The sequence below is a fragment of the Daphnia magna genome, linkage group LG5 (genome assembly GCF_020631705.1).
Source record: "Daphnia magna isolate NIES linkage group LG5, ASM2063170v1.1, whole genome shotgun sequence".
NCBI lineage: Eukaryota > Metazoa > Arthropoda > Branchiopoda > Diplostraca > Daphniidae > Daphnia > Daphnia magna.
The window spans coordinates 9,903,757-9,925,034 of record NC_059186.1 but is presented as its reverse complement, the minus strand read 5'-3'; the positions used below and the strand labels follow the sequence as shown (position 1 = coordinate 9,925,034).

Below are 21,278 nucleotides of genomic sequence, written 5' to 3'. Positions count from 1 at the left end.
GTGATACTGCGGGCTCGTGATTTCGCCTCGGATCTGTCAGCCCATTGATGAAATGTACCGTACGTTGACGCTTCGATAGCACGTCTGAGGTGGTCTCGATTGTTCCGTTCACGAAGATATCTAACTAGAAGACTTAGAAAAAGAATAGAAGCGCGTGATAAATGGCATGAAAATTCAGACCACTGCGGTGCGTCTAGTTCCCAACGTCGTCCGTGCGCGGTTTTCCCGCTACCGGACGAGTTTTTGCCATTCAAGTTGAACGATAAACACCATCTCGGTTGCACTCCTTTTTCAATTGTATAAAAGAAAGAAAAAAAATGAAAAATTCCATGATGGAGATAGAAACGCGGGCTGTTGAAGGGAGGACAGGCTGTCGTCTACGCGTGAAGGATCGTGCGGTTTTTGTTTTTGTCTTTTCTTTTTGTCTTGCAAGCTGATTATTAATTACCGTGAAATTCAATACGAACGTCCAGTTCGTTTCACCCGAAATGTTGTCTACCCTATTTTTCTTTATTACATCGACTTTGTCAGAAAATAGACGACAACGGTCGTGTGATGTTCATGCACCGTGTAGCTTCAAGGTGTTGGGGCTATCGAAACAGCTTTTTTTTCTCCTTTCGCAGGCCGTCGTGTACGTGTGGGATTTTCTTCTTCTTCACGATTGGATGACATTTTTCTCTTCTAGCAAGGCTCGGTACTCGGAACAAATAACCGTATGGACTACACATTTTTACTGTTAGTTTACGTCGCCACTTTGAATTTGTTCTTAATCAAATGTGGCAAAGAAAAAATGCTTGGTAATCAACGTGCAATTAAAGGGACTGTTATGCTGCATCTTAGCGCGTTATGGGCACATGTGTTTAGAATTCAAAAAAAGGAGACATACAGTACGTGTATTCATATTCTCGTATTCAACATTTTTATCGCGCAGTCATTATGCGTTTTGATGCGGTCCGCCATTCATCTTTGAGACGTTTGCGCGCCCACCGAAAAACTGACGATGGCCAATCTTCAATCTTTTGAATATGTATTGGTTTGTTTCCCATTTTTTTCTTTCTTTTCTTGTATCATTGACAGCCGTTTTGTATTCAACAGAATGGGCTGCCGATTAAACTTTTTTTCTGCCTCTTTGTACGTAGAAATTGTTTGTTTCTTTTGTTGTTTTTTTCGTGTTGCAAGTTCAGGGCCCGAAAAACCGATCATTCATGACGACCAACCGCAGAGAGTAACAGAAAAAAAAAAAAGGAATGTGTTTCTTTTCAGTCGGTTTACTTATTTACAGGCAGCCGAATCGGCCTCCTCCTTCTTTATCTAACTGTACATACTGTGAACTGACGACCAATATTGATGCGGAACTCGTGTGTGTGTGGGGGGGACGTATTGGGGACAGACGACGGAGAATGTAACATCCTTTTTGGCAACCGAAACGAAAGAGAGATATGGCATCACAGACTCACGTCGCATGTCGATGTGAAGATTGGGTGGAATATTGCGGGATTGTGGTGCGTGTACACATCAAACGAAAAGAATGGAAAGAATTTTTTCGTTTTGAAAGGAACACAAGAGCAACTGTTTGTTGTTTCACCCAATGAAAACCTACTTTTCTTATTCTGTCATTGGCGTGTACGTCTCACTTCGATGTGTAACCCGGAGGTGGTAGAGTGAACGCGGGTCAACGGGAAAAGCGATTTGAACGAACGTGACGACACGTTTTAAACGATTTGATGTGCTGATGGAGCGCAACCTCTGTGCCTAACACGTCTTAGTAAACTTGTCCCTGTCATTTCCAGCGGCCGAAACAATTGATTGAAAAAAAAACGTGGCACATTGTCGGCGTGAGTTTTTCGTGAAACGTTTAATTTTTTTTGACGTCGGCAATCAACCACATGCCGTTTGTCGTGATGGTGTATACCTTTCGGCCCTTTTTAATTTTCAATTGAGCATTTTAAAGTGGAAATTCTATTTTTTTAAACCATGGGTATATCACCAATGGCGACCATCAGCGCCCCTTTTTATGGAGTGACGATGACACCTATAGTGTTAAATCATTTTTTAAAGAAGGCTTGAGGTGCATTGACGAATCTGTCCATTAGGCGTTTTTTGTGCTAGTACTACAGCAGTTTCTATAGCTCGTTAACGTTTAATGTTCGACGCCATCCCATTTTTTTATTTATTTTTTTCAAGAAATGGTAATGCGTGTACGGGATTTAACTATTTTTAGTTTTTCTTTCGTGAAGTATCATTATTATTCCGGTGCCATCCTCCCTTCTATCACCACCAAGGCACATCTGTTGGACGTTGGCAACAGTCACTCACAGGTTTTGGTTCTGCGTGATTTCCGTGTTTTTTTTTTTTTTCTTTTTATTTTGTCCGCCGTCCGCCTGCTATTAAATGGACTTGGGATGAGATAATTTTAACACACACGCGGGCGGAACAACAACCGCTGTCTTAGTTAGCTTCACAGCTCATACAGCAGAGGGGGGGGGGGGAGAAATGAGGTTCCGTCATAACACAACAAAGAAACACACAGTGTGTGTCTATAAACACGAATGATGAGAGTTTTCAGTAGGGCTGTTCTGTATGTCCGAATGATGGGGGGCGTTAAACTCGGTATTATTTTCTTTTCTTCGTATTCCCTTTTTGCTTTTTCCCTCTTGAGCTCGATGTATGTATATATTTTTTGGCCAAGAAAGAACCGGTTGGTTAATTTACATTTCTTTTTCTTTGTCGTCATTTTCCGGTTCATCAAGATAGCAGCATTATTTTTGATGTGTTTGTTGGTCTGCGCTCTTCTGTTGAGCTGTAATTGCATACACTCGTCATGCATCCCTTAATATTTACGTACTGGCTATTCTGCAAGTGTCAGGCCTTTTATGCGCTTTTTGGGCGTTTCTTAACTAAAGTTTTTATTTACGATTTGGGTTTGTTTTTGATTTAGGATCTCCTCCTTATTCAGATTGTTTTTGTTTTTTTATAGGGGTAAATTATGTTGAAGAAAATCTAGCGCTTCAATTGCTGCGCAATGACATATGTTTTTTTGTTTCCGAAAAAGAGACATTGTCTTTGCCTATTGATGCGTGATTAAAAAAACAAAAAACAGCTCGTTTTATGTTTCGTGTCCACTGGCAATTGCGCTATAAGTTTCAAAATACTGACCCAAAAAAATAAGAATCGGAATGCGTACGAATGGAAACGGAGTGCTTTTAATCGTATTTACGATCGTTTGTTCATCCGATTAGCGGATCGGCGCGGTGTTTCAGCCGTTGCTCAAACAGGTTAGTAGTATGTATGACATTTAGATCGTTACTGATTTTAAAAAAACTGAAATGGGGGACACAAAATTGATGGTTTTCGTGACATTTTTTTACCGTACTTTTCACTGAGTTGGCGTTTTGTCCACCTAATCATCTACATTTCTTTTGTTTTATTCATTTTATTGCGAGGAAATTTGTGAAACTTGTTATCTCTTTTCCCGGTGCTCACTCCTATGTGGTTCTCAACGTTCACCGCTAGATGGCGAATGCTACTGGCACTAATTTTTTTTCCAAATCTTCTGTTGAGAACACTTTTCACTAGATGTCTCTTCGTTCCATTCTTCTCGATTTTTTTTTGGTCGGACCATGAAAATTTACACCAGGAGTAGTAAAAGGGGTACCTTTTGCATTGGAGAGCTTTGAGCTAGGCATGTTAAGCTCCATAGATGGCGTTGCGGCTGTTCGGTCTGAAATTTGAAGGAAGAGGGGAAAACAAAGGTAGTCATTTTGAATTTCGTCTGCTATGTTTTTGTTAGGTGACGAAGTTCAAAATTGGTCTGCTTTCTGCTATTCCCTTCCTCTAAAAGTCTAAATTCCAGACTGACAACCCGCCACGCCATCTACGGAGCTTAACATGCGGAGCTCAAAAGTTGTTTTGCAGACGTTACTACTCCTGTTGTACTTCATGGTCGGACGCTGTTTTAAATTGGCAGGGGATCGATGAATAATTGAATAGGTTTTTTGTTGTTGTTGTAGCTCTACAACTCCCAGCGGCGATCGTTTACCACCTTTGCTAATCTTTTCACGTCAAGCAAAATTGCCATCGCAAAGCATAGAATGTCGCCTTTTTGAAAACGGCTCGTTTTCGCATCAATAAAAGCTTGTGGAATGGTGGACGCCCCGTTGTAAACGCGTTTGTATGATCGAATAAAACAACCGACGATTAGTGGCTTCTTTGTTTCGCCTTTTTTTCCTCTCCAAATTTAGTTGGGACATGTTTGTTTGCATCGTTATTATCTGCAATGAAAACGTATTATTTAGACGAAGTGAGCATTTAAACTTGCCTTCCCGTATCGGCCGCTGAGTAATTATTCAAACTCTAAAAGGGTAACATAGAAAAAGACTTTCATTGGGTTATTTCTGACTGACTCCGCCAAAGAACGTCAAGGTTGTGCAACCTTAAAAAATGTTCCAGTAGGAAGGCAGTCCTCCTCCCACGGCCCCCTTTTGCGCTCATCGCATCTACGCGTCTCAGGAACAAACGGAGTAAATAAAAATGGAAAAAGAAAAAAATTACAAGGAAAAAAAAATATACGGCCGATACGTGCCGTGTAGAATTTTACAAATCTATGCAAAGTTGACGGGAAAATGGTGTCGGAGATGCGAGAACACGGATCGTGCATGCTGTGCTTCCTGGTAGACGCGTTGCGTCATCGATTACGCACGCACCTGTGGATTTCATCGCTTTATCACTCGTACGCCGTGCGCTTTATCACGTAGGGGTCACGGGAGTCTTTCCTGTTCTAACTGCGCAATATCCTTTTTCTTTACCTCCTCTTGCATGTGTGTTTATTGCTCGGGGAAAACCAAAAAATGTATGAAATAAACTAGAATTTGTGTTTAACTTTCGAAATCGTCCGCTAGATGGCTGTGGTGTCCCGGTAACGTTCGTGAATAAACGAAACGAAATCGCAGTAAACTGTGGATAGGCGGGCGTCTTGTCGGACACCTCGCGGTTGACAGGCGCCCCACCGTCTTTGTAAATGAAACATTCCGGCAGCGCTGTATGGCCAGCTGCGCTAGCGGCCGTTCAATTAATTGATGGAAAGTAGGCTGTTCTCATTCCGACTGGCAGACTCTACATTTTTGAGCTATTAAAATACAAATAGATAAAGTTTTATTCTTGCTTGCGCCTTTCGTGTACGAATATCATAACCATAAATTTGTTCTTCATTCTTTCTATTCCGACTACGGCAGAGAGATAGAAAGAGAGGGGAAAAAAAAAAAAGACGAAGAGAGCACCGAAAACCGCGCCCCGTCGGCCCCTGCCGTCCGCACACTATTCGGGAATTTGAATTTTTTTTTCTTTTCTTTTTAAGACATTCACTTGGTGCAGCAACCTTCCTGTGCTGTTGCACGAACTCGCGTGCATAATTACATTCGATACAGTCACCCGAGTGCGAGGCGTATATATCACAAGAGGAGAGATCGTTTCTCTTGCTTTCCTTCTTTCCACCTATTCCCATCTCTCGAAATTATTGTCCAGTTATGAAATGTGTTCAACCGAATTGTTATGCGCACAGTAGGATCCTCGTTAAATAATAAAAAAAAAATAAGAGAGAGAAGAAGAAGAAAAATGAAACGAAAAACAACAACATGTGGAATTTTTCCAAAACCATAGAACATTTCGAACTCGTCTAGAATTTGATTTTCTTTTTTTTTTTTATGATTTGAAAATTTGCATGGAAACATGAATAATAGGAAAATGCAATTCATCTTTTGGCTGGCCGTCCATTTTGGGCTAATATTTTTGGGAACGCTCGGAAAACCGGTCGGCGTAGACCTTGGCCAATGGACGTGTATGCAAACGCTAATTGAACACGTTGTTGATCGCACTTGGCGATTGTCTCGTTTGAATCCCTATCGAATTAACTGAAGGATTTGATTACCTTGTCCAGTCAACTTTGAATGTCATCGTCAAATTTTTGTTTCCCCCTTCGGACTACATTTTTTCTTCATCGGAGCTAAATGAATGAATTAATCAAAGGGCCTTGATTTCAAAACAAAATGGGGACATTTCCTTTTTTTTTTTTTTTTTTACGTCCAACATTTTTGTTTGGACGCTCCGGGCGTCTTCCCCTCCCCCCGCACAATAAAAACCAATTTGTCATTGTTACGTTATCTTTTATTTCAAAATTTTAATTGCCGTGATATTCTCCCAGTCAACTGTCATGATTTATTAACTGAATGACCATCTCCATTTTTTTCTTTCCCAAATAATTTCTTTGCCGCAAAAATGTGAACCTCTTTTTTAAGGGAGCGGAAAAATTGCTGTTTCTTTTTCTTTTTGTTTCCCTCGTTTGCAGGGAGGTCACATCATTTGGAGTAGAAAACATTGCAGACTTCTTTTTCTTTGATGGCAACACATAAAGCTTAAAAACTCTCTCTCTCTCTTTTTCTTTGCATGTGCCCTGCTAATGACGTGCTAATCGGCGGTTTATTATTCTCATGCCAGGCTTCTTTTGTTGTTGTTGTTTTGTGTGGCTCTCTATTGCACCTTGTCGCAGATATGTCTGCCGAGCATTATTGCTCATGATGGTGGTGGGGCTTCGTTATTATCGGCGCAAGGTCGGAACCCGATAGTTTTAGGAGAGACCTTCGTCTTGTGGCTTTTTTCGGCCTTTTTTGCTCAGCGCATTCTTGTTATATTCATTTCTCCTCCGTTTTTCTTCTTCTTTTATGTTGTTGTTTAGTCTTTGTTTTATTAGCTTTCGGATTGCGCACAATGGCCTTTTTTCGCATCAGCCATTCGTCTCTTTTCCTTTTTGGTTTGTTTCGTATTTAAAACAAAACAAAAAATATGCGGCAACGTTAAGACTGTCCGTTCTCCGTGACCAATCTGCACGGACATTTATGGTAAATACGTGTAGCGCTAATATGTGCGAGCTTTCCAATCATTTTCTCTCGTGAATGATCGATCGGCGTCTTCAGACACAACGACCATTTTTTTTTTCTAAGTTTTCTACATTCTGCACATCTGTCAACATTTTTCAATTCATGTTAACTAATTCCGCGTGTTTCTTTTACATTTCAACAGATCACGTACGCTGGAAAGTGCACCGTCAGGCAGGCGGTCCAATCGGTGGCGCTAGAGCTGCACATTTGTGAATTCCGGCTGCGCATGAGCGACACCCTGGCCATCGTTTCGCCCGCCGCTGAGGTCTCCCTCCTGGACGGCGACACTGTTCTACTGGAGGACGCCACCCGAGTGCGCGATGAACGCGGAGGTACGTCACCGCGTCCTGTTACAAAATAGCAGAGCGGAGAGTTTTTTTTTGTGTTCCCCCCCGTTGTGAACGTGATTACGTGTTAAGAGTTCGTTACGCGCTCTCGTTTTTCAATTGCTCTCGCACCACCAATAACGTGGGCGCAACTGAACTCGATGCCTTCGGATTTCGAATGTAATCGTCTTCTCGTATTTTAATTCCGTGTCGTTCGGGGGTCGACGTTCAGTTCGGTCCGACTGGTGTTGGAAATTGCCATAGAAATGGGTCCGTCCATTAGCGTTTGATTTATGGCCAAAAGAAAAGTAAAACGAATCCCCATTTGAAAGGAATGAATTAAAAAAAAAAAAAATCGTTTTATTTCTCATCGGTCACGCGATATCCGCGTTCGGAAAAATGGCGGTTGGAACATTCTTGAATAATGGCCAAATTGCTCGAGCAAGAAGCGTTTTATCGATTTCGCGGGTACTATGAATATAAAATGAAATGTTTCGCAGTCCATTCCATTTTTCATATTCGCTAGGCATTCAATAAACGTATTTTATTCATTTCTTTGGATTGGAAAGAAGAAGACAAAAAATTAGCACAAACTGTGGGGGGAATGAAATCCGGATGATTGACTCATGGCGGCTCATAACGATATATAAGGACATAGCCTTTTTTTTCTTTTGAATCTTTTATCGTTGCCTATATTATCTTATATAATATAATATATATATATACATTTTCCCCAAGAAAATTCAAGGTCTTTTGATCGAGGCTACTGCCTCTTCCCATCACAATTTTTATTTTTTTATTTTTTGGTTTGCCCTGCTGATGAGGACATCAAGTAGTAGCAGACTGACAGCTTAATCGCATTTTCCGATCAATCCAAAACGTATTTATACCTCTCGTGAAAGTCAATTAAGGGACCGGCCGTTCGCATCCCCCGCTGTGACGACTTTTTTCGGTGCTTTTTTTTTTTTGCCAAGCTCCTTCTTAGTGTTGGGGTGCATCCTGTACAGCCCCTTTAGGCAATGGGCTTTTTTCTTTCTAATTTTCTCTCTCTCTCTCTGCTGGCGAATGGTGATTGTTACGCGGCTGATGATGAAATAAACACAGCAAGTCCCTCGCCCTCTGGCAGAAATGCAATGCCGAAAAAATATTTAAAAAAAAAACGAGGCACAGCTTTTGCCTTGTTGATGCAGCAATAGCTTAGGTCAGCCAGCGCCCATTTGCCATAGTGAAAGTGCCATCATCATCCGCATTGGCTCGCCGCTCGTTATGTTTTTTTTCTTTTTCTTTCTGACTCGATGATTATATCGCCCCAAAATGTGTACGGCTACAGTCCAATAAAATACGGCCAATTTATTCCCGTAGTACACCCAAGAAAGGCACTTGTGTGTGTCGATGAATTTTTGATGATGAATCAACATAACCGCCCAGCTAGAGCCCGAATCAATGATCCAGATGACGTCAATCAAGTCGTTAACATTTTTCTGTTAGTGCGTGCCGTCATTCGTTGTCCCCCTCACGTTTCTGTTTTTTCAGCGCGACTTTGCGTTAGTATATCACGTTGTTGGACATGTAAATTTCGACGGAAGCGCTTCTCGAACCAAGGCTCAATTCACGATTTTGATGGGCTCTAACAGATGACCTTCCCTCCCGCCCATTTTCTCTCTCTCTTTCGAAGCCCATCAATTGCATATTAACTTTGCACCGGATCTGGAACGTCGATTCAGTTAGATCTTGTTTAACAAGCGACATTTTTTCTGAATTTTTTTTAAACATCTGCTGTTGTACTCGTTATAACCCAACATGAAAAAAACTGGACCGTACACGTCGTGTCATGTTTACCACTACGTTATACCCTACATTCATTGCCGAGCCTGTAGGCATGACTGTTGTTTTCTAATCTTTGCTCGTTTTGCCAGTTTTTGAGGAATGAGATTTTTCCTTGTTTTTTTTTTTCAAAAGGAACGAAGGGAGACCGTGAAAGTTCTTAGACAGGTCCTCCTCCATTTTAGACGTGTCCCCCAACTGCCGTCAATGATTCATTCGGTTGATTTGTTTGTTTTTTTTTGCCGTCCCCTTTCGTTTGGGTTTGTGCTGTTGGTCCAATCGACAGCCGGGCAGACACTTTCTTTGTTTGACGTGACGATGTAATCAGTAGGTTGTGATGTCTGCTCGCAGAATAAAGAACAAAAGAATAGACAGAAAGTACAGACCACTTTTTTTTTTTCCTTGTCCGTGACGATGTTTGTTGCCTTGTTGCAACGAGATTCTTTTTCAAAAAACATCGACCAGCTCTTTTTACAAACAAGTTGACCCGCAGAGCTTTTGTTTGTTTTGTTTTGAAACTGAAACCAATGCCCGGCCATTATTTTTTCTTTCAAAAAGAAAGGTTGAATGCGGACGGGGGGGTATAGCAGAATGTGAAACGTACAAAAGTCAGTTGGTTGCAGCCAATCAACGACAATGAAAAGTGACGTCATTTTTTGTTGTTTTTTCTTCTTCTTTAAACGATCCCAGTGAAGGATTAGATCAGGGACCGAGAAAAGAACTGGGCAGACTCGGAATGAAAGCCAACTCCAAAGTTGGCTTGTTATTAGTTGCCTTGTAAACTAATGTCAAGAAAATTGAGAATATATGTATAGGTTGTCTGTGTGTGTGTGTGTGTGTTTCAGTTGTTATTATCCGCGAGGAAAATCAAAGCCAGACCAAAATTTTGTTTCGTTTTATTAACAACAAACAATCGTTACCACTGCTGCGCCCTATACACGAAAAGAAGTTTCACGCGCGTTCGTTCGTTAATATAGAACCCAACGAGCTGCCGGTTTATTTTGTTTTAATTTCTTTCCGTTTTCTTCTTTATTTTTCCTTCTTCTCGAGTCTTTGTATATTTAAAAAACATTTCTGTCGGACGCTCCGCGTTGTATTCTCTGTGCTGTAAGCCCTTCAGGGGGTCCCGGCGTTTTTCTGGCTGCGTGAACAACAACGCGCGTGCGGCTCTTAGTGACCAGTGCGTGGCCAAAGTGTTCAGACCGCGCCGTACTCTGCTCCCGTGTGTGTCGTGTTTGTTGTGTTTGCGGCCGGTGTGAGTTACAGATCGTTGGCCTTCCGTTCTTCCTCGTTGAGTGCGTCGCCCATGTGCTTGATTTTGTTGTCAACGTCTTTGCCGATGTTCCTTACGTGAGATGGTTACCTTTATGTGATGCCCAGTGCGTGTGATGCAACCCTTTTGAGGACAGAGGCCATGCTCTTGAATCCTTCACGCGACATGTTAGCGCAAAGTATGAAAAGAAAACAACACTGAGAAACAGAAGGGGAAACATGTCTCACTTTCCCTATCTATTTGTGCATGTTGACATTTCAAGCAATATCTTGATGTCATTCTTGTCTTTGGAGTAACTTTTCACATTTTGTCTCAACAAAAAGGGCAGCATCGCCTTTCATGGCTGTTGAGAAACTGCTCGACCGTGTGGGGGGTCATTATCGTAAACATCAGCGACAGTCCAATGGAAAGAGGATAGTGGAAGAGAGGAAAGGAAGCAAATAACGTTGACATGTTTCGAGTTAAGATTGCGCCCAAACAGGAAAAAAAAAAGTTTGAGTTTTCCTTTTCGTTGGTGTGTAATTCGTTCGTGTTAAACGCATTTTGGCGAGCTGAAAATTAATGACGAAAATGGGATCGTTTTTTTTTTGTTTTTGTTTTGTCTAGTGGTTTTCGCGCGCTCTCTCTTTAATCCCCGTAAGAAAATGACGTGGACGATATCGGCAACAAGGCAACAAGTAGACGTCACGTTCTCTATCATTAGTTTAATTATAGCCATCAATTCCTCGATGCCGCTGTTGTATCGATCAAGAGAAACAAAATAAGCGACGAAAGGGGGGCAATTAAAAGTCGAAAACAAAGCGGGTCAACTTAATTATACGAGTACCAAATTATGGTCATCTGTTTACATGCAAAAGACAATCACAATTTGCTGTAATCTTATTAAAGTTTTTTTTTTTGTTTTTTGGTTTTGTTTTTTAAAGAAGAGAAGAGATACGGAAAAGGGGGGGAGGTGGATCCCCATCTTTTTTTTTGCGGATGTACATTTTGATTTGTTCTTTGCTCGGTGATAATCTTTTGTCTTTCTCAAACATTCTCCGTTGTATTTTTTAAAAAATTTTTGCTCTTTGTTAACCGACGCAAAATGAAAAAGTTAAGGGTGGTGAAGAATGTTGTGCCGACATTCCGCCACGTTTGTGTGCAGTCTAGATGCATCCACTTTGTTTGGATTTCAGTTTTTCTCCTTTCTTCTCTCGCTCTCTCGTGTCGGATAAGATAAGATGTGATGGATGCATGTCGTTGAACTGATGTTCCTCAACTGTGGTCAGCCCCAAAGTCACCCTGTGTTTCAGTTATGCCATTGTTATTTATTTGATTTTTCTAATTCTCTTTTTTTCGCCTCATTGCAGAAACGGATGCGCGGTTTCGACTGACGGAGGACTTGGTGGACGCCGAGCGCGAATTCCTCGTCAGTTTGAGGACCATCTACGACATTTACGCCCGTCCGCTAAGAAAGCTCTGCTCCATCAGCGACGACGAACAGAAGCAGCTGTTTGGCGGTATCGAGCCCATTCTATCCGTCAGCAACATGCTTCTCACCAAGGTAAGCATTCACGAAATGCAAAAGACAATCGAGAATGAGGAAATTAGTCACAATCTAGAGTTGTATACGTTATTAAGTGGATTATTATTGGCCAATGAAGGACTCGTTTGTTCGATTTTAGGGTGTGTGTGTGTGTGTGTGTGTGTGTGGGAAACTCGCGGAAATGTCCAGCTTATTAAGTCGATAGTATTTTTTATAACCGTGCGTATAGTTAACTGCGTATATAGCTCAGACATTGCGGGCATTTTTTTCGCGTTCACATTTCAATGCGATGTTGAATTCCGTGCATTCAATTCTACCCCCCTGAGAAATTGTCCGTCTAGCCAGTTTTTGAACGGCTTTTTTTTTTTTTAAGTTTGGGACACGGACAGAGGGAGTTCAGTGTTTGCTTGTGTCTATCTGCATAATCGCATTCGTTTCTCTCGTTCGCCTTTTTTTTTTTTTTAGTTTAATAGTCTCTATTGCAATTATTAAAAGAAAAAGGCGTCGTTCGATTGTTTCCGCGTATATTCAACTTTTTAAAAAATCTATAAAATCCTTAACTACCCCATACGAAGAGCTATTTAAATGACCCATTGAGAAACGGACTGGGGACGGTAGCGACTGACACTGACGGTCGCTACAAAGTGTTTATTGTTTGCTTAATTTGATTGGCGACTTATCGCTTAGCCAACCGTTCCCAGTCAACAGCTTGTCGCAGGTATATACAGTCACCACTATTCACTAGCCATCACCTGTTCGCACAGAGTTTCGGTCCGAAAGCTTCTTATGTGTGTTTGTGTGTGTGTGTGTGTGACTCGTGCCCTCCATTTTTGTTTTTTTTCCTTTAACCCCAAGACCCATATTTTCTTGCTAATTTTTTTTTTGTTCTTCCTCGTTTCACCGTTTGTTCCGGTCACACCGATCTCATCGCTTTTTTTTTCTTTCCCTAACGTAACCAGCAGTCGTTTGTTCCTAACAAGGGATGCTTCGTTTGAACTGTTTTGTACGCGCATAGGACATTCATTTTTCGAAAGAAAAAAAAAAGCCGTTGGCTGACCGACAGAAAATGTGAAAATGTTTTTCCCACCATAAATCATTGCATTTTTCTTTTTAAACGAAAAGAACCGGGGCCGCGTGAATCGCAATATTAAAAAAAAAAAAAACGTGAATTTAATCTCGTTTCTGGAGGGATGTAAGCTGATTCATTCATTTGAGTTCACGTCAGAATTGCGTGGCACCTCATTTAGTCCTCGTTTTTATTCCCCACTTTTCGAGTATGAAATGATCTTGTTTGCGGCAAGTGCTCCGACATTTCGAATGTATTAGACAAGAAGTTGATGTGTTGTTAAGATATTTATTTTAAAAAAAAGGAAGGGGGACTTTTGGCTTATTCATTTTAATGCAATCAATCAAACTGGCGGCCTCCGTCTAGACGTCGGTTTTTCACACTATAGATGTGTTTGTTCAACAATCAGATTCCCCCCCGTCTTCCTTGGGTTGCCGTTATTTCTCCTGTTGAATCCAATTAACTTTGAAATAAATCATCTGTTCCCGGAATTAAAACAAAAATGAAAGGTGGGAAGGAGGGAGACCAACAACAACAACAAACGCATAGGTGTCGGGTTGTCCCTTTTCGTTTTGGGTTGATGTTGTTACTGTTGGGCGTGTATGTTTAAATGTCAAAAGAGCAGCAACACACAGGTATAGACCTTGGTAGTGCGTGTGTGCATGCCAAACGAGATGGAGAGTGTATTAGTGCGAAGGAGCCAAATCAGGCTGCTGGGTCCAACCCCACTTTCGGGCTCCATTTATTTTGATTTGATTTTGAAAAAGGAAATGTGTTATGTAATCCCCAGTACGAAGAAGAAAAGAAACTAACAAGCGTCGTTGTACATCTACGCAGAAAAGCCACAGTCTTGTGTCTGCGTGTGTGACTTATTTATTGCAATATTTGCCAGCGGGCCACTTGTTTTTTTTCTTTCTTTCTTTCTTTCGACTTAACCACAAATAGAAACAGAGAGAGAGAGAAAATGTGTTTGTCTAAATATTTGACTTGATTTCCTTCTTTTTTTTTCGTTTTTCTTTGTCTGCCGTTTAGCTGGAAGACGCCCTTGCTGCGTGGGACCCGCACGAGACCAAAATCGGTATGAATTCTAGTTCTGGTTGTCTTTTTTTTTTTTTTTTTTGTCTCTGTGTTCCAGGAAAAAAATATGCAGCTTTTTAGTTTTATTCATTGTGTACGCACAATTAAAGAAATGAGTCGTGAGGGGTTCATTTATCCCATTTCTTACCTGTATAACTAACATAGTTTGTTTTGTCTCCGCATTAGGTTCGCTGTTTTCCAAACAGTTCTGGAACCAGTTCGACGACTACTTCCGTTTCTTCACGCACGCCAAGGAGTAAGTTTGGACGTGCTTATCATTCCTTCACGTTTTTTGGGGTTTTTTCGCTATTATTATTATTATTTGTTAATTTTTTTTTAATGTGACATTTCAATGCGACCATTTTTCGGCCTTGTTTATATATCTAGCAGCATTCTTTTTCGGCTCTCCGCCCTTTATTCTTTGAATGAATTCATTGAAATTGAGTTGTGTGCGTCTTAGAGAAGGGGTCATTCAAATTGACGAATTTCAATCAAGAAATCACATGAGCGTTCATATTGAAATACTGCACGCTTCGTCGATAATTGAAAGTAACGATCGACATCCCTTTAGGCCATTACGTACGATGTATTTTTTTTTTTTTTTCGTTTTGACTTTTGTTTCACCATTTTTTTTATGGGCGAATTCTGTTTTGATGCGGTCTGATGATCCTTCGCGTACCCCATTCTAAGAAATTTCCCTTTTTTATTAAGGAGGTACTAAAAATGTAAAAATAAAACAAAAACAAACCGCCCGTTTCTGTCAATTTCCATAAAGATCCCTCCAGTTTGTTTTATCGACTTAAAAACACATTTTTTTTTTTTAAATGTCTGTATGTATTCGCTCATTTTGGGGGTCTTTTTAACGATCGTGTTGGCCTAGGGTTTGACGCCGCACGTGGCAAAGTAACAGACGTTTTCCAGCGACGCATTTATTATTAACTTGTTGGTTATTTATTTTTTTTGTTTTTTTAACGTGTCGAGATGCTGACTGTGCTTTTTATTTCCATCTTTCATCCGCCCCCTTTTGTTTTGACGAATTCACCGTCATGAACTGGGCTATTATCATTTTCACTTTGCCTATTCCAACAGGTTGCTGAGGGAGAAACAGTGTCGCGACGAGGAGTTCATCGAGATTTGCAAACTGCGGCAGGGAGCCGCTCTGCACACGATCGATTCGCTGCTCGACCTACCGGTGAGTCCCACTCCTCCTTTTGCGTTCGTGATTAATGGGCATAACAGTTATTCATGCGGACAATGCCAAACTACGAGCTCATTACTTATTCTTGGTGCAACAAACAAAAAAGCGAATACAAGTAACGAATAATCGACGCGGCAATACCGGACCCGTTGTTGTTGTGCGTATGGCCAACTCTACCGCGTTCGAGAGAGCGTGATTCACGCACGACCAATCAGATTGTTCGAGGTCGATTTTTGGCGGCTCGTACGCATTCTCTTGTTTGTTCTTTTCTGCAATAACATCCTCATAATTTTTTTTCCCTTTTTTTTTTTTTTTTTTGGCTTCGAATCTCTCGTGTAAAGATGGCAAACCTCCAGTAGCGTGGGTGGCCCATCATCTCCTTTTTTTGATTCATTATCAACAGATTCACGGTGTTTATTGCGCTTGTGTGTCTGTTGGGGTGTTGCTTCTTTTTTTTTTTTCTTCTTCTTCTTCTTCTGTTGTTGTTTCGTCTACCTGTTTGTGTATTTTTCACATGCTTGGCTGTTAGCCACGAAATGTTTACGCGCCGGTGATTATTTGCGGGTGATCTCATCGCTGAACGAGAAATTGAATATGGCGCGCTTTTTTGTTTTGTTTCGCCATTATAAGCTTGATTGCCAATAACGAAACGATCTCTCTTCACATTTTGCTCGCATTGTGAGATGTTTTGCGTAAAGTACCTTGTCAGACATGCAACGGTCTGTCACAACATCAAGTGTTCTTGTTCCAGAAACATAAAAACCCTTTTACGCTTGACTCTTTTGCGGTTGCTCGAGCATCTATTTCATCACATCGTGACGACGGAAACGTCCACTTTGTTATTTATCTCTTTCTTTTATTTTTCCACACCAAAAACAGTAACCTAGATATGTTTTCGATAAGGACGTCCGTAAGAGTTTCAAAATCAACCGCTAGATGGCGCGGTGGTGGCGTGCTGAAAACATATTCGACTTTTCGGGAGAATTCTGCGCGCGTTCTAGTCAAATTCAATTCTGACAAAGGCAAAACATTATCAAGGATGTGTGCCATTTTATTTGTTTTTCTTTGTTTTTTTCTTTCTTCTTTTAAAACTGACCACCCACCTGAAACATCTTCTAGACGGTAGCGTTTTGAAAGATTTTTCTTTCCTTATAAAAAAAAAAAAAAAAAAAAAAATGTCGTTTCCATTTTCTCCATGCCCTTTTTCGTAGAGCGAACACAATAGCAACCACGCACCGGAAATGCCAGCTTTCTCTCCCTCACCGTTTCGGAAGGCTAGGATTTGTGTGTTCGCTTACGCCGCCGCCGCCGCCGCTATTTATTGTCGGCGGGTGTACATCATTTCATAAGTGTGCCGCTTGTTCCGTAGTACCTACTCAACTACCTCTTTCCCCCACCCCCCTTTACTAAAAAAAAAAAATGAAGAAGAAGAATGAAGCGTAGAAAAAAGAAAGAAAACATGTGACACTCTCTCGCGGCGGCTATGTAACAACTGGCCGATCTATTATCGTTATAGTTTTTGTTCTAAACGGTCCGACCTATTTCGGGGACGTTGGACGATGAATCTGTCGTTGGAACTCATCATCCACATGTTAGCCAATTTTTGGTCGAGTGAGGGGGAGGGGGGGTCCCTGAGCAACTGTTGTAATAGATGTAATACAATGGCCATAAAGTTCTATAGCAAAAAAAAAAAAAAATAAATACAGAAGGCAGGAAAATGGGTAAGAAAAAAAAATCCAATTAACCTCAATTTTCTTAATTCAGAATAGAAAAAAAAAATTCTGTGTTTCAAGTTAAATACGATTTGATTGAATTCTCCTGTTTTGTTCTATCAAACATTTGCGTACGTTTTAAACCCAATGTGTAAATGGCGTGATTTTTTTATTATGGTAAGAAAAGGAGAAGACCCTTGGAGAAAAACAACACGAAATTCGTGAGCGTGAAACGAGTACTTCCGAGATAAAAAAAAAAGAAATGGGGTTAAAAGACGACATGTTATACAATATTTAAAAAAAAGAAAAGCCAAGCAAATCGTGGGCGGGCTTCTTTCTTTTTTAGATGATGGCGCTTTTTGAGAGGGTTGTGGCGATTCTGTAGAGGTGAAGAGAGGAAGCCAAGAAACAAAACAAAACAAAACAACGAAATGTCTAATAATTGGTCTCGCTTTGACTTCACAAAAGAGCAAATCAAATATAAATGAAAATGTTTAACCCAACGAAGATTGAAGATATTTCCTGTAATTTTTTGTTGTTGTTGTTGTTGTTGTCTCCCCCCAAAAAAAAAAAAAAGAAAAGAAAAGGGAAAATTGAACTTTTGTGATGCTGAGACGAAAGAAGAAAGTGCGGTCGCTCGTGACGGTAAAACAGGTTGGATAACCTGCCTGTTTATAAACGTATTTATTATTATTGCATTAACCAAACAAGAAAAACAAAGCAATTCTTTTTTTTCTTTCTTTCTTTCCTTACAATTTTTTTGTTTGTTTTTGTTTTGTTTGTTTTCTTCTTCTCTTCCCGTTTGGATGATTAAGCTTCACTGACGCTCTCTTCCGCCCTAACCCACACACACAGACAACTTGCACGCGGGAGAAAGTTCTTTTTTTTTTTTTTAATTCTTCTTCTCTTTGGCTGTCGGCAAAGTTTACCTGTTGCTTTTTTTCGAAGACGGGGAGACTCCCTACGGCGCTGCGTGCCTGGCTCATTTCACTTTGACATTTCTTCTGAAATATCTGGAACGTTGCCCTCTATCTTAAGCCTATCTCCAACTATACACATAGTTGCGTATAGTTAGAAACACTAACCATTTTTCTCTCCCCCCCCCCTTTTTTTTTAACGTACCTGAAAAGAAAAAAATAAAAGAATTACGTATCTAAATAGACGGACTGGAATAGTTTGTGTCTTTTTTACAAACAAGGGCCGTCTACAGCGTTTCTAACGAGACTTTGTACAGGAATGTTGTTGACTTGTTTGTAAGCTTGTAGGCCTCATTTTACACAATAACTATCTTTTTTTCTTTTTTTAAATTACGGAGATGATTTTTCTTCCGCGTGTTCCCTCCCCACCCCGAATTGGATTAAATGATCCCTTCACGTTCACGTGACAATTTTTATTTGGAAGTTGGCCCAATTCTCTGCCCGACTGCTATCCGTGTTATTATTGCGCTGGTCCAGGGGGGGACCACTTGAGATTCTTATAATAACTACGCATTTCGCGCGCATTACAAAAAACACCTGTGTGGAAATGAAACCGTGTTGTTTCGCGTCATTTTCTTCGGCGGAAATGATTGTCCCGGTAACTTCTTCTCTTTTTCTTTTCTCCTCCACTAAACCCTGAAGAAGAAAAAAAACAAAAACAAACGAGCTGACATCTCTGACCCAGTGCGAAACAAGCCCGATAGGTGCCAACCGGGCTATTTCTTTTTCTTTCTGCCTATTTTGGTGTGTGTCCTTATAACGACACCGCAGTAGCAGCAATGAACTTTGCTCTTCTCTTTGACGACCTTATATAGACCATTTGAACTTCAAGTTTTTTTGTTTTTTTGTTTTTTAAAAAGGGCCATTCAAATGATTGTCTTATCCATTGATTGTTTCCGTGTCGCATGATCGTTACCCACCGGCATTTTTTCTTTTTAAAGATGATTTTAAAAAAAATGAACCGCTTTGTGAGTTGTCGGTATTCTCACCGGTGACGCGCACACACGAGTTTAAAAAAGAAAACAATTTGATTTTTTAAAAAAAGAAGGTTCATGTTGTCCATCAATCATCTTTTTTCGTTTGTCGAAATGTTTGAGAATGTCACAACAGGAATGAAAAAAAAAATATAAAAACGAGACGACGACAACGTCAACTTATCAACGGGTTTTTATTTTTATCATTCGAGTGAAGGCTTTTATTTTATTTTATTTTTTTTTTTTTCAGTTTTCATCTTATTTTCCAATTCATTCATTCCACACTGTCAACCTGCCGAAACTTCTCTTCCATTGAGCCCTTTTTTTCTCTTCAAAAACGTCCGCTTTTCCTAACTTGGGCTTGTCTCTGTGTGTCTACTGCATAACACGCAAACGTACAACACACGACATCGTAACGGATAGAGTCAACATTCCAGTTTTTTCTTTTCACTGCATTTTTTTTTCTTTTCTATTTCTGGCAAGTTTTTTTCGTCATCATTTTGAAGGGAAAAAAAAAAAAAAACTTGAATCGTCAATCGATCATGGACAACTCTTTGTCTAGGTGGGTAGAATAATGAGAACAAAGGGCCCTCACACCGATAGAAGAGAAAGCTGACACTAGCCATTTGATTTTGTTATCATCTAAAGTCAATTGATTCCCGATTTTTTGTTTTGAATTTGGAGGGGGGGGGGGGGAGGAAATGTCTCTTCCTGTCTCCACCGACTATTGTTATGATTATGTTGGGACTATTTGATTTTTTTTTCAGCGGGAGTTTCTTGACCGTTTGATTATGCACGCACGTTGCCAAAACACCTTCGACTCTCTCCTTCGTCCTCGTCATCGATTCGTCAAAGAGAGAAACAAAAAAATATTCGTTTGTGTGTGTGTGTGTGTAAAACTTGTTGTTGTCCACAAGAGTGCCGAGCTGGCCTGAATGGCTCAACAGACAATATATTATATTATATGTATAAATATATTGTTGTTGGACGCATCATAGCGTGAACATAAACGACCCTCTGTTTTGCCGATCGGCGGGACCTGCTATTCCATTTTAAAAATTTTGGTTTTGTTTTTTTATTTAAATATTGTTATCCGTTTGGCCCATCATTCTCCTTTCTCCCTCCTCCATCCACCTACACCATCTATAATGCCGCTATTTATTACCAAGATATTGCGATGGCCTCTTTCGTTCCGTTGTGTTTTCCCTTTTCATAACTTTTTTGTTTTGTTTTGTTTTGTTATGGCGTAGTTTTCTGATGATGATTTTTATCGTTTCAATGACTCCGAGCTTCTTCAAAACAAAAATGCCTTGCGCTTCTCTTTCTTTGGAAATTGTCGACTCGGTGTGATGAGGAGAAAGCTATACCGAGTGCCCTCCCCCTCGATTTGATACCCCAATGAAAATGGTACTGATGATGCGCGCTCTATATTATTGCGCAATTTCTCGGCCGAATGAATAATAATGAAAAATGGTGGCTCTCTATCTTGCCCTAGTCTATTATGGCGCCATAGTATTTTGGATTGTATGCGCCACTCTCTTTTGTGATTTCGTTATTATTGCTGGCCTGCCCTCAATTTTTTTTGCCAGTTGATTTAAAAACGATTTTGCGCAGCTTGTGCGGCCATCGTTTGCTTGTTTCTCCTGGCTGAACTTGCCTTTAACAAATTCCTATACCTTTCTCCGCCCTATTTGTTGATTGAGACGCACGATACTCTCCAACTGAAGTGGCGTACAGTATCTAAAAGTGCGATTTCGTGATGCAATCCACCCACATTGGTTGTGCCTATAGACGAATTTGGACACGGTTCGATCTTTTCCTACTGGAGCAAAAAGCCCGCCAATTTTGGGCAAATAAAAATGAAGCGTTTCAGATTTTCCAGAGCTTTCACTTCCAGGTGAGAATAAGAAGAAAAACGTTGAATTTGAATGCGTGAGGAGATGTTTTCGCCGCGGCTCCCACTAAAAAGAATTGCTGCCTAAAAATCTGGTTGAGACGTGCCCGGCTGCAATGGCCCTATTAATGCGACGATGGCTTTTGCGATTACGGGAATGTGGTATAGTCGGCCAAAAATAAAAAACCGTAACGCGTTTGTGTTATCAACTTAACTAGCCAAAAACGATATAGCAAAATTAGAAAGAGGAAGAAAAACATGGGAGAAAGCTTTTTGCAAATTCGAAACTTTCGACTGTAATAATAAGGTGGGGGGGAAAAGAAAGAGGCAGCAGCAGCAGCAGCAGCAAAAAAACAAAAAACGTCGGAGATGTGAATGATAGCTTTTGATGCGTGAATGATACACGGCCATTTTTCTTCCGTGTCCCAGAGAAAAGTGGGGGGCTCGTTACGTCGAGGAGTTCAAAGAGAAGACAGGCACTGTTTAATTCTTTTTTTTTTATT

The 21,278-nt window shown here is 40.5% G+C and overlaps 1 protein-coding gene across 3 annotated transcripts in view; it reads left to right on the top strand.

The window, feature by feature from the left end:
• Nucleotides 1–21,278, top strand: part of LOC116922673 — a 92,345-nt gene that overhangs the window by 13,424 nt on the left and 57,643 nt on the right. For 2 of the 3 annotated variants that reach the window (XM_045173969.1, XM_045173968.1), the window contains exons 2-6: nt 7,072–7,261; nt 11,702–11,895; nt 13,976–14,021; nt 14,207–14,276; nt 15,110–15,212. In XM_045173969.1, the coding sequence (XP_045029904.1) occupies nt 7,072–7,261; nt 11,702–11,895; nt 13,976–14,021; nt 14,207–14,276; nt 15,110–15,212 (603 nt within the window). Of the gene's footprint in view, nt 1–7,071; nt 7,262–10,272; nt 10,531–11,701; nt 11,896–13,975; nt 14,022–14,206; nt 14,277–15,109; nt 15,213–21,278 lie in introns of those variants that run through there. The other variant, XM_045173971.1, reaches the window with a different exon arrangement.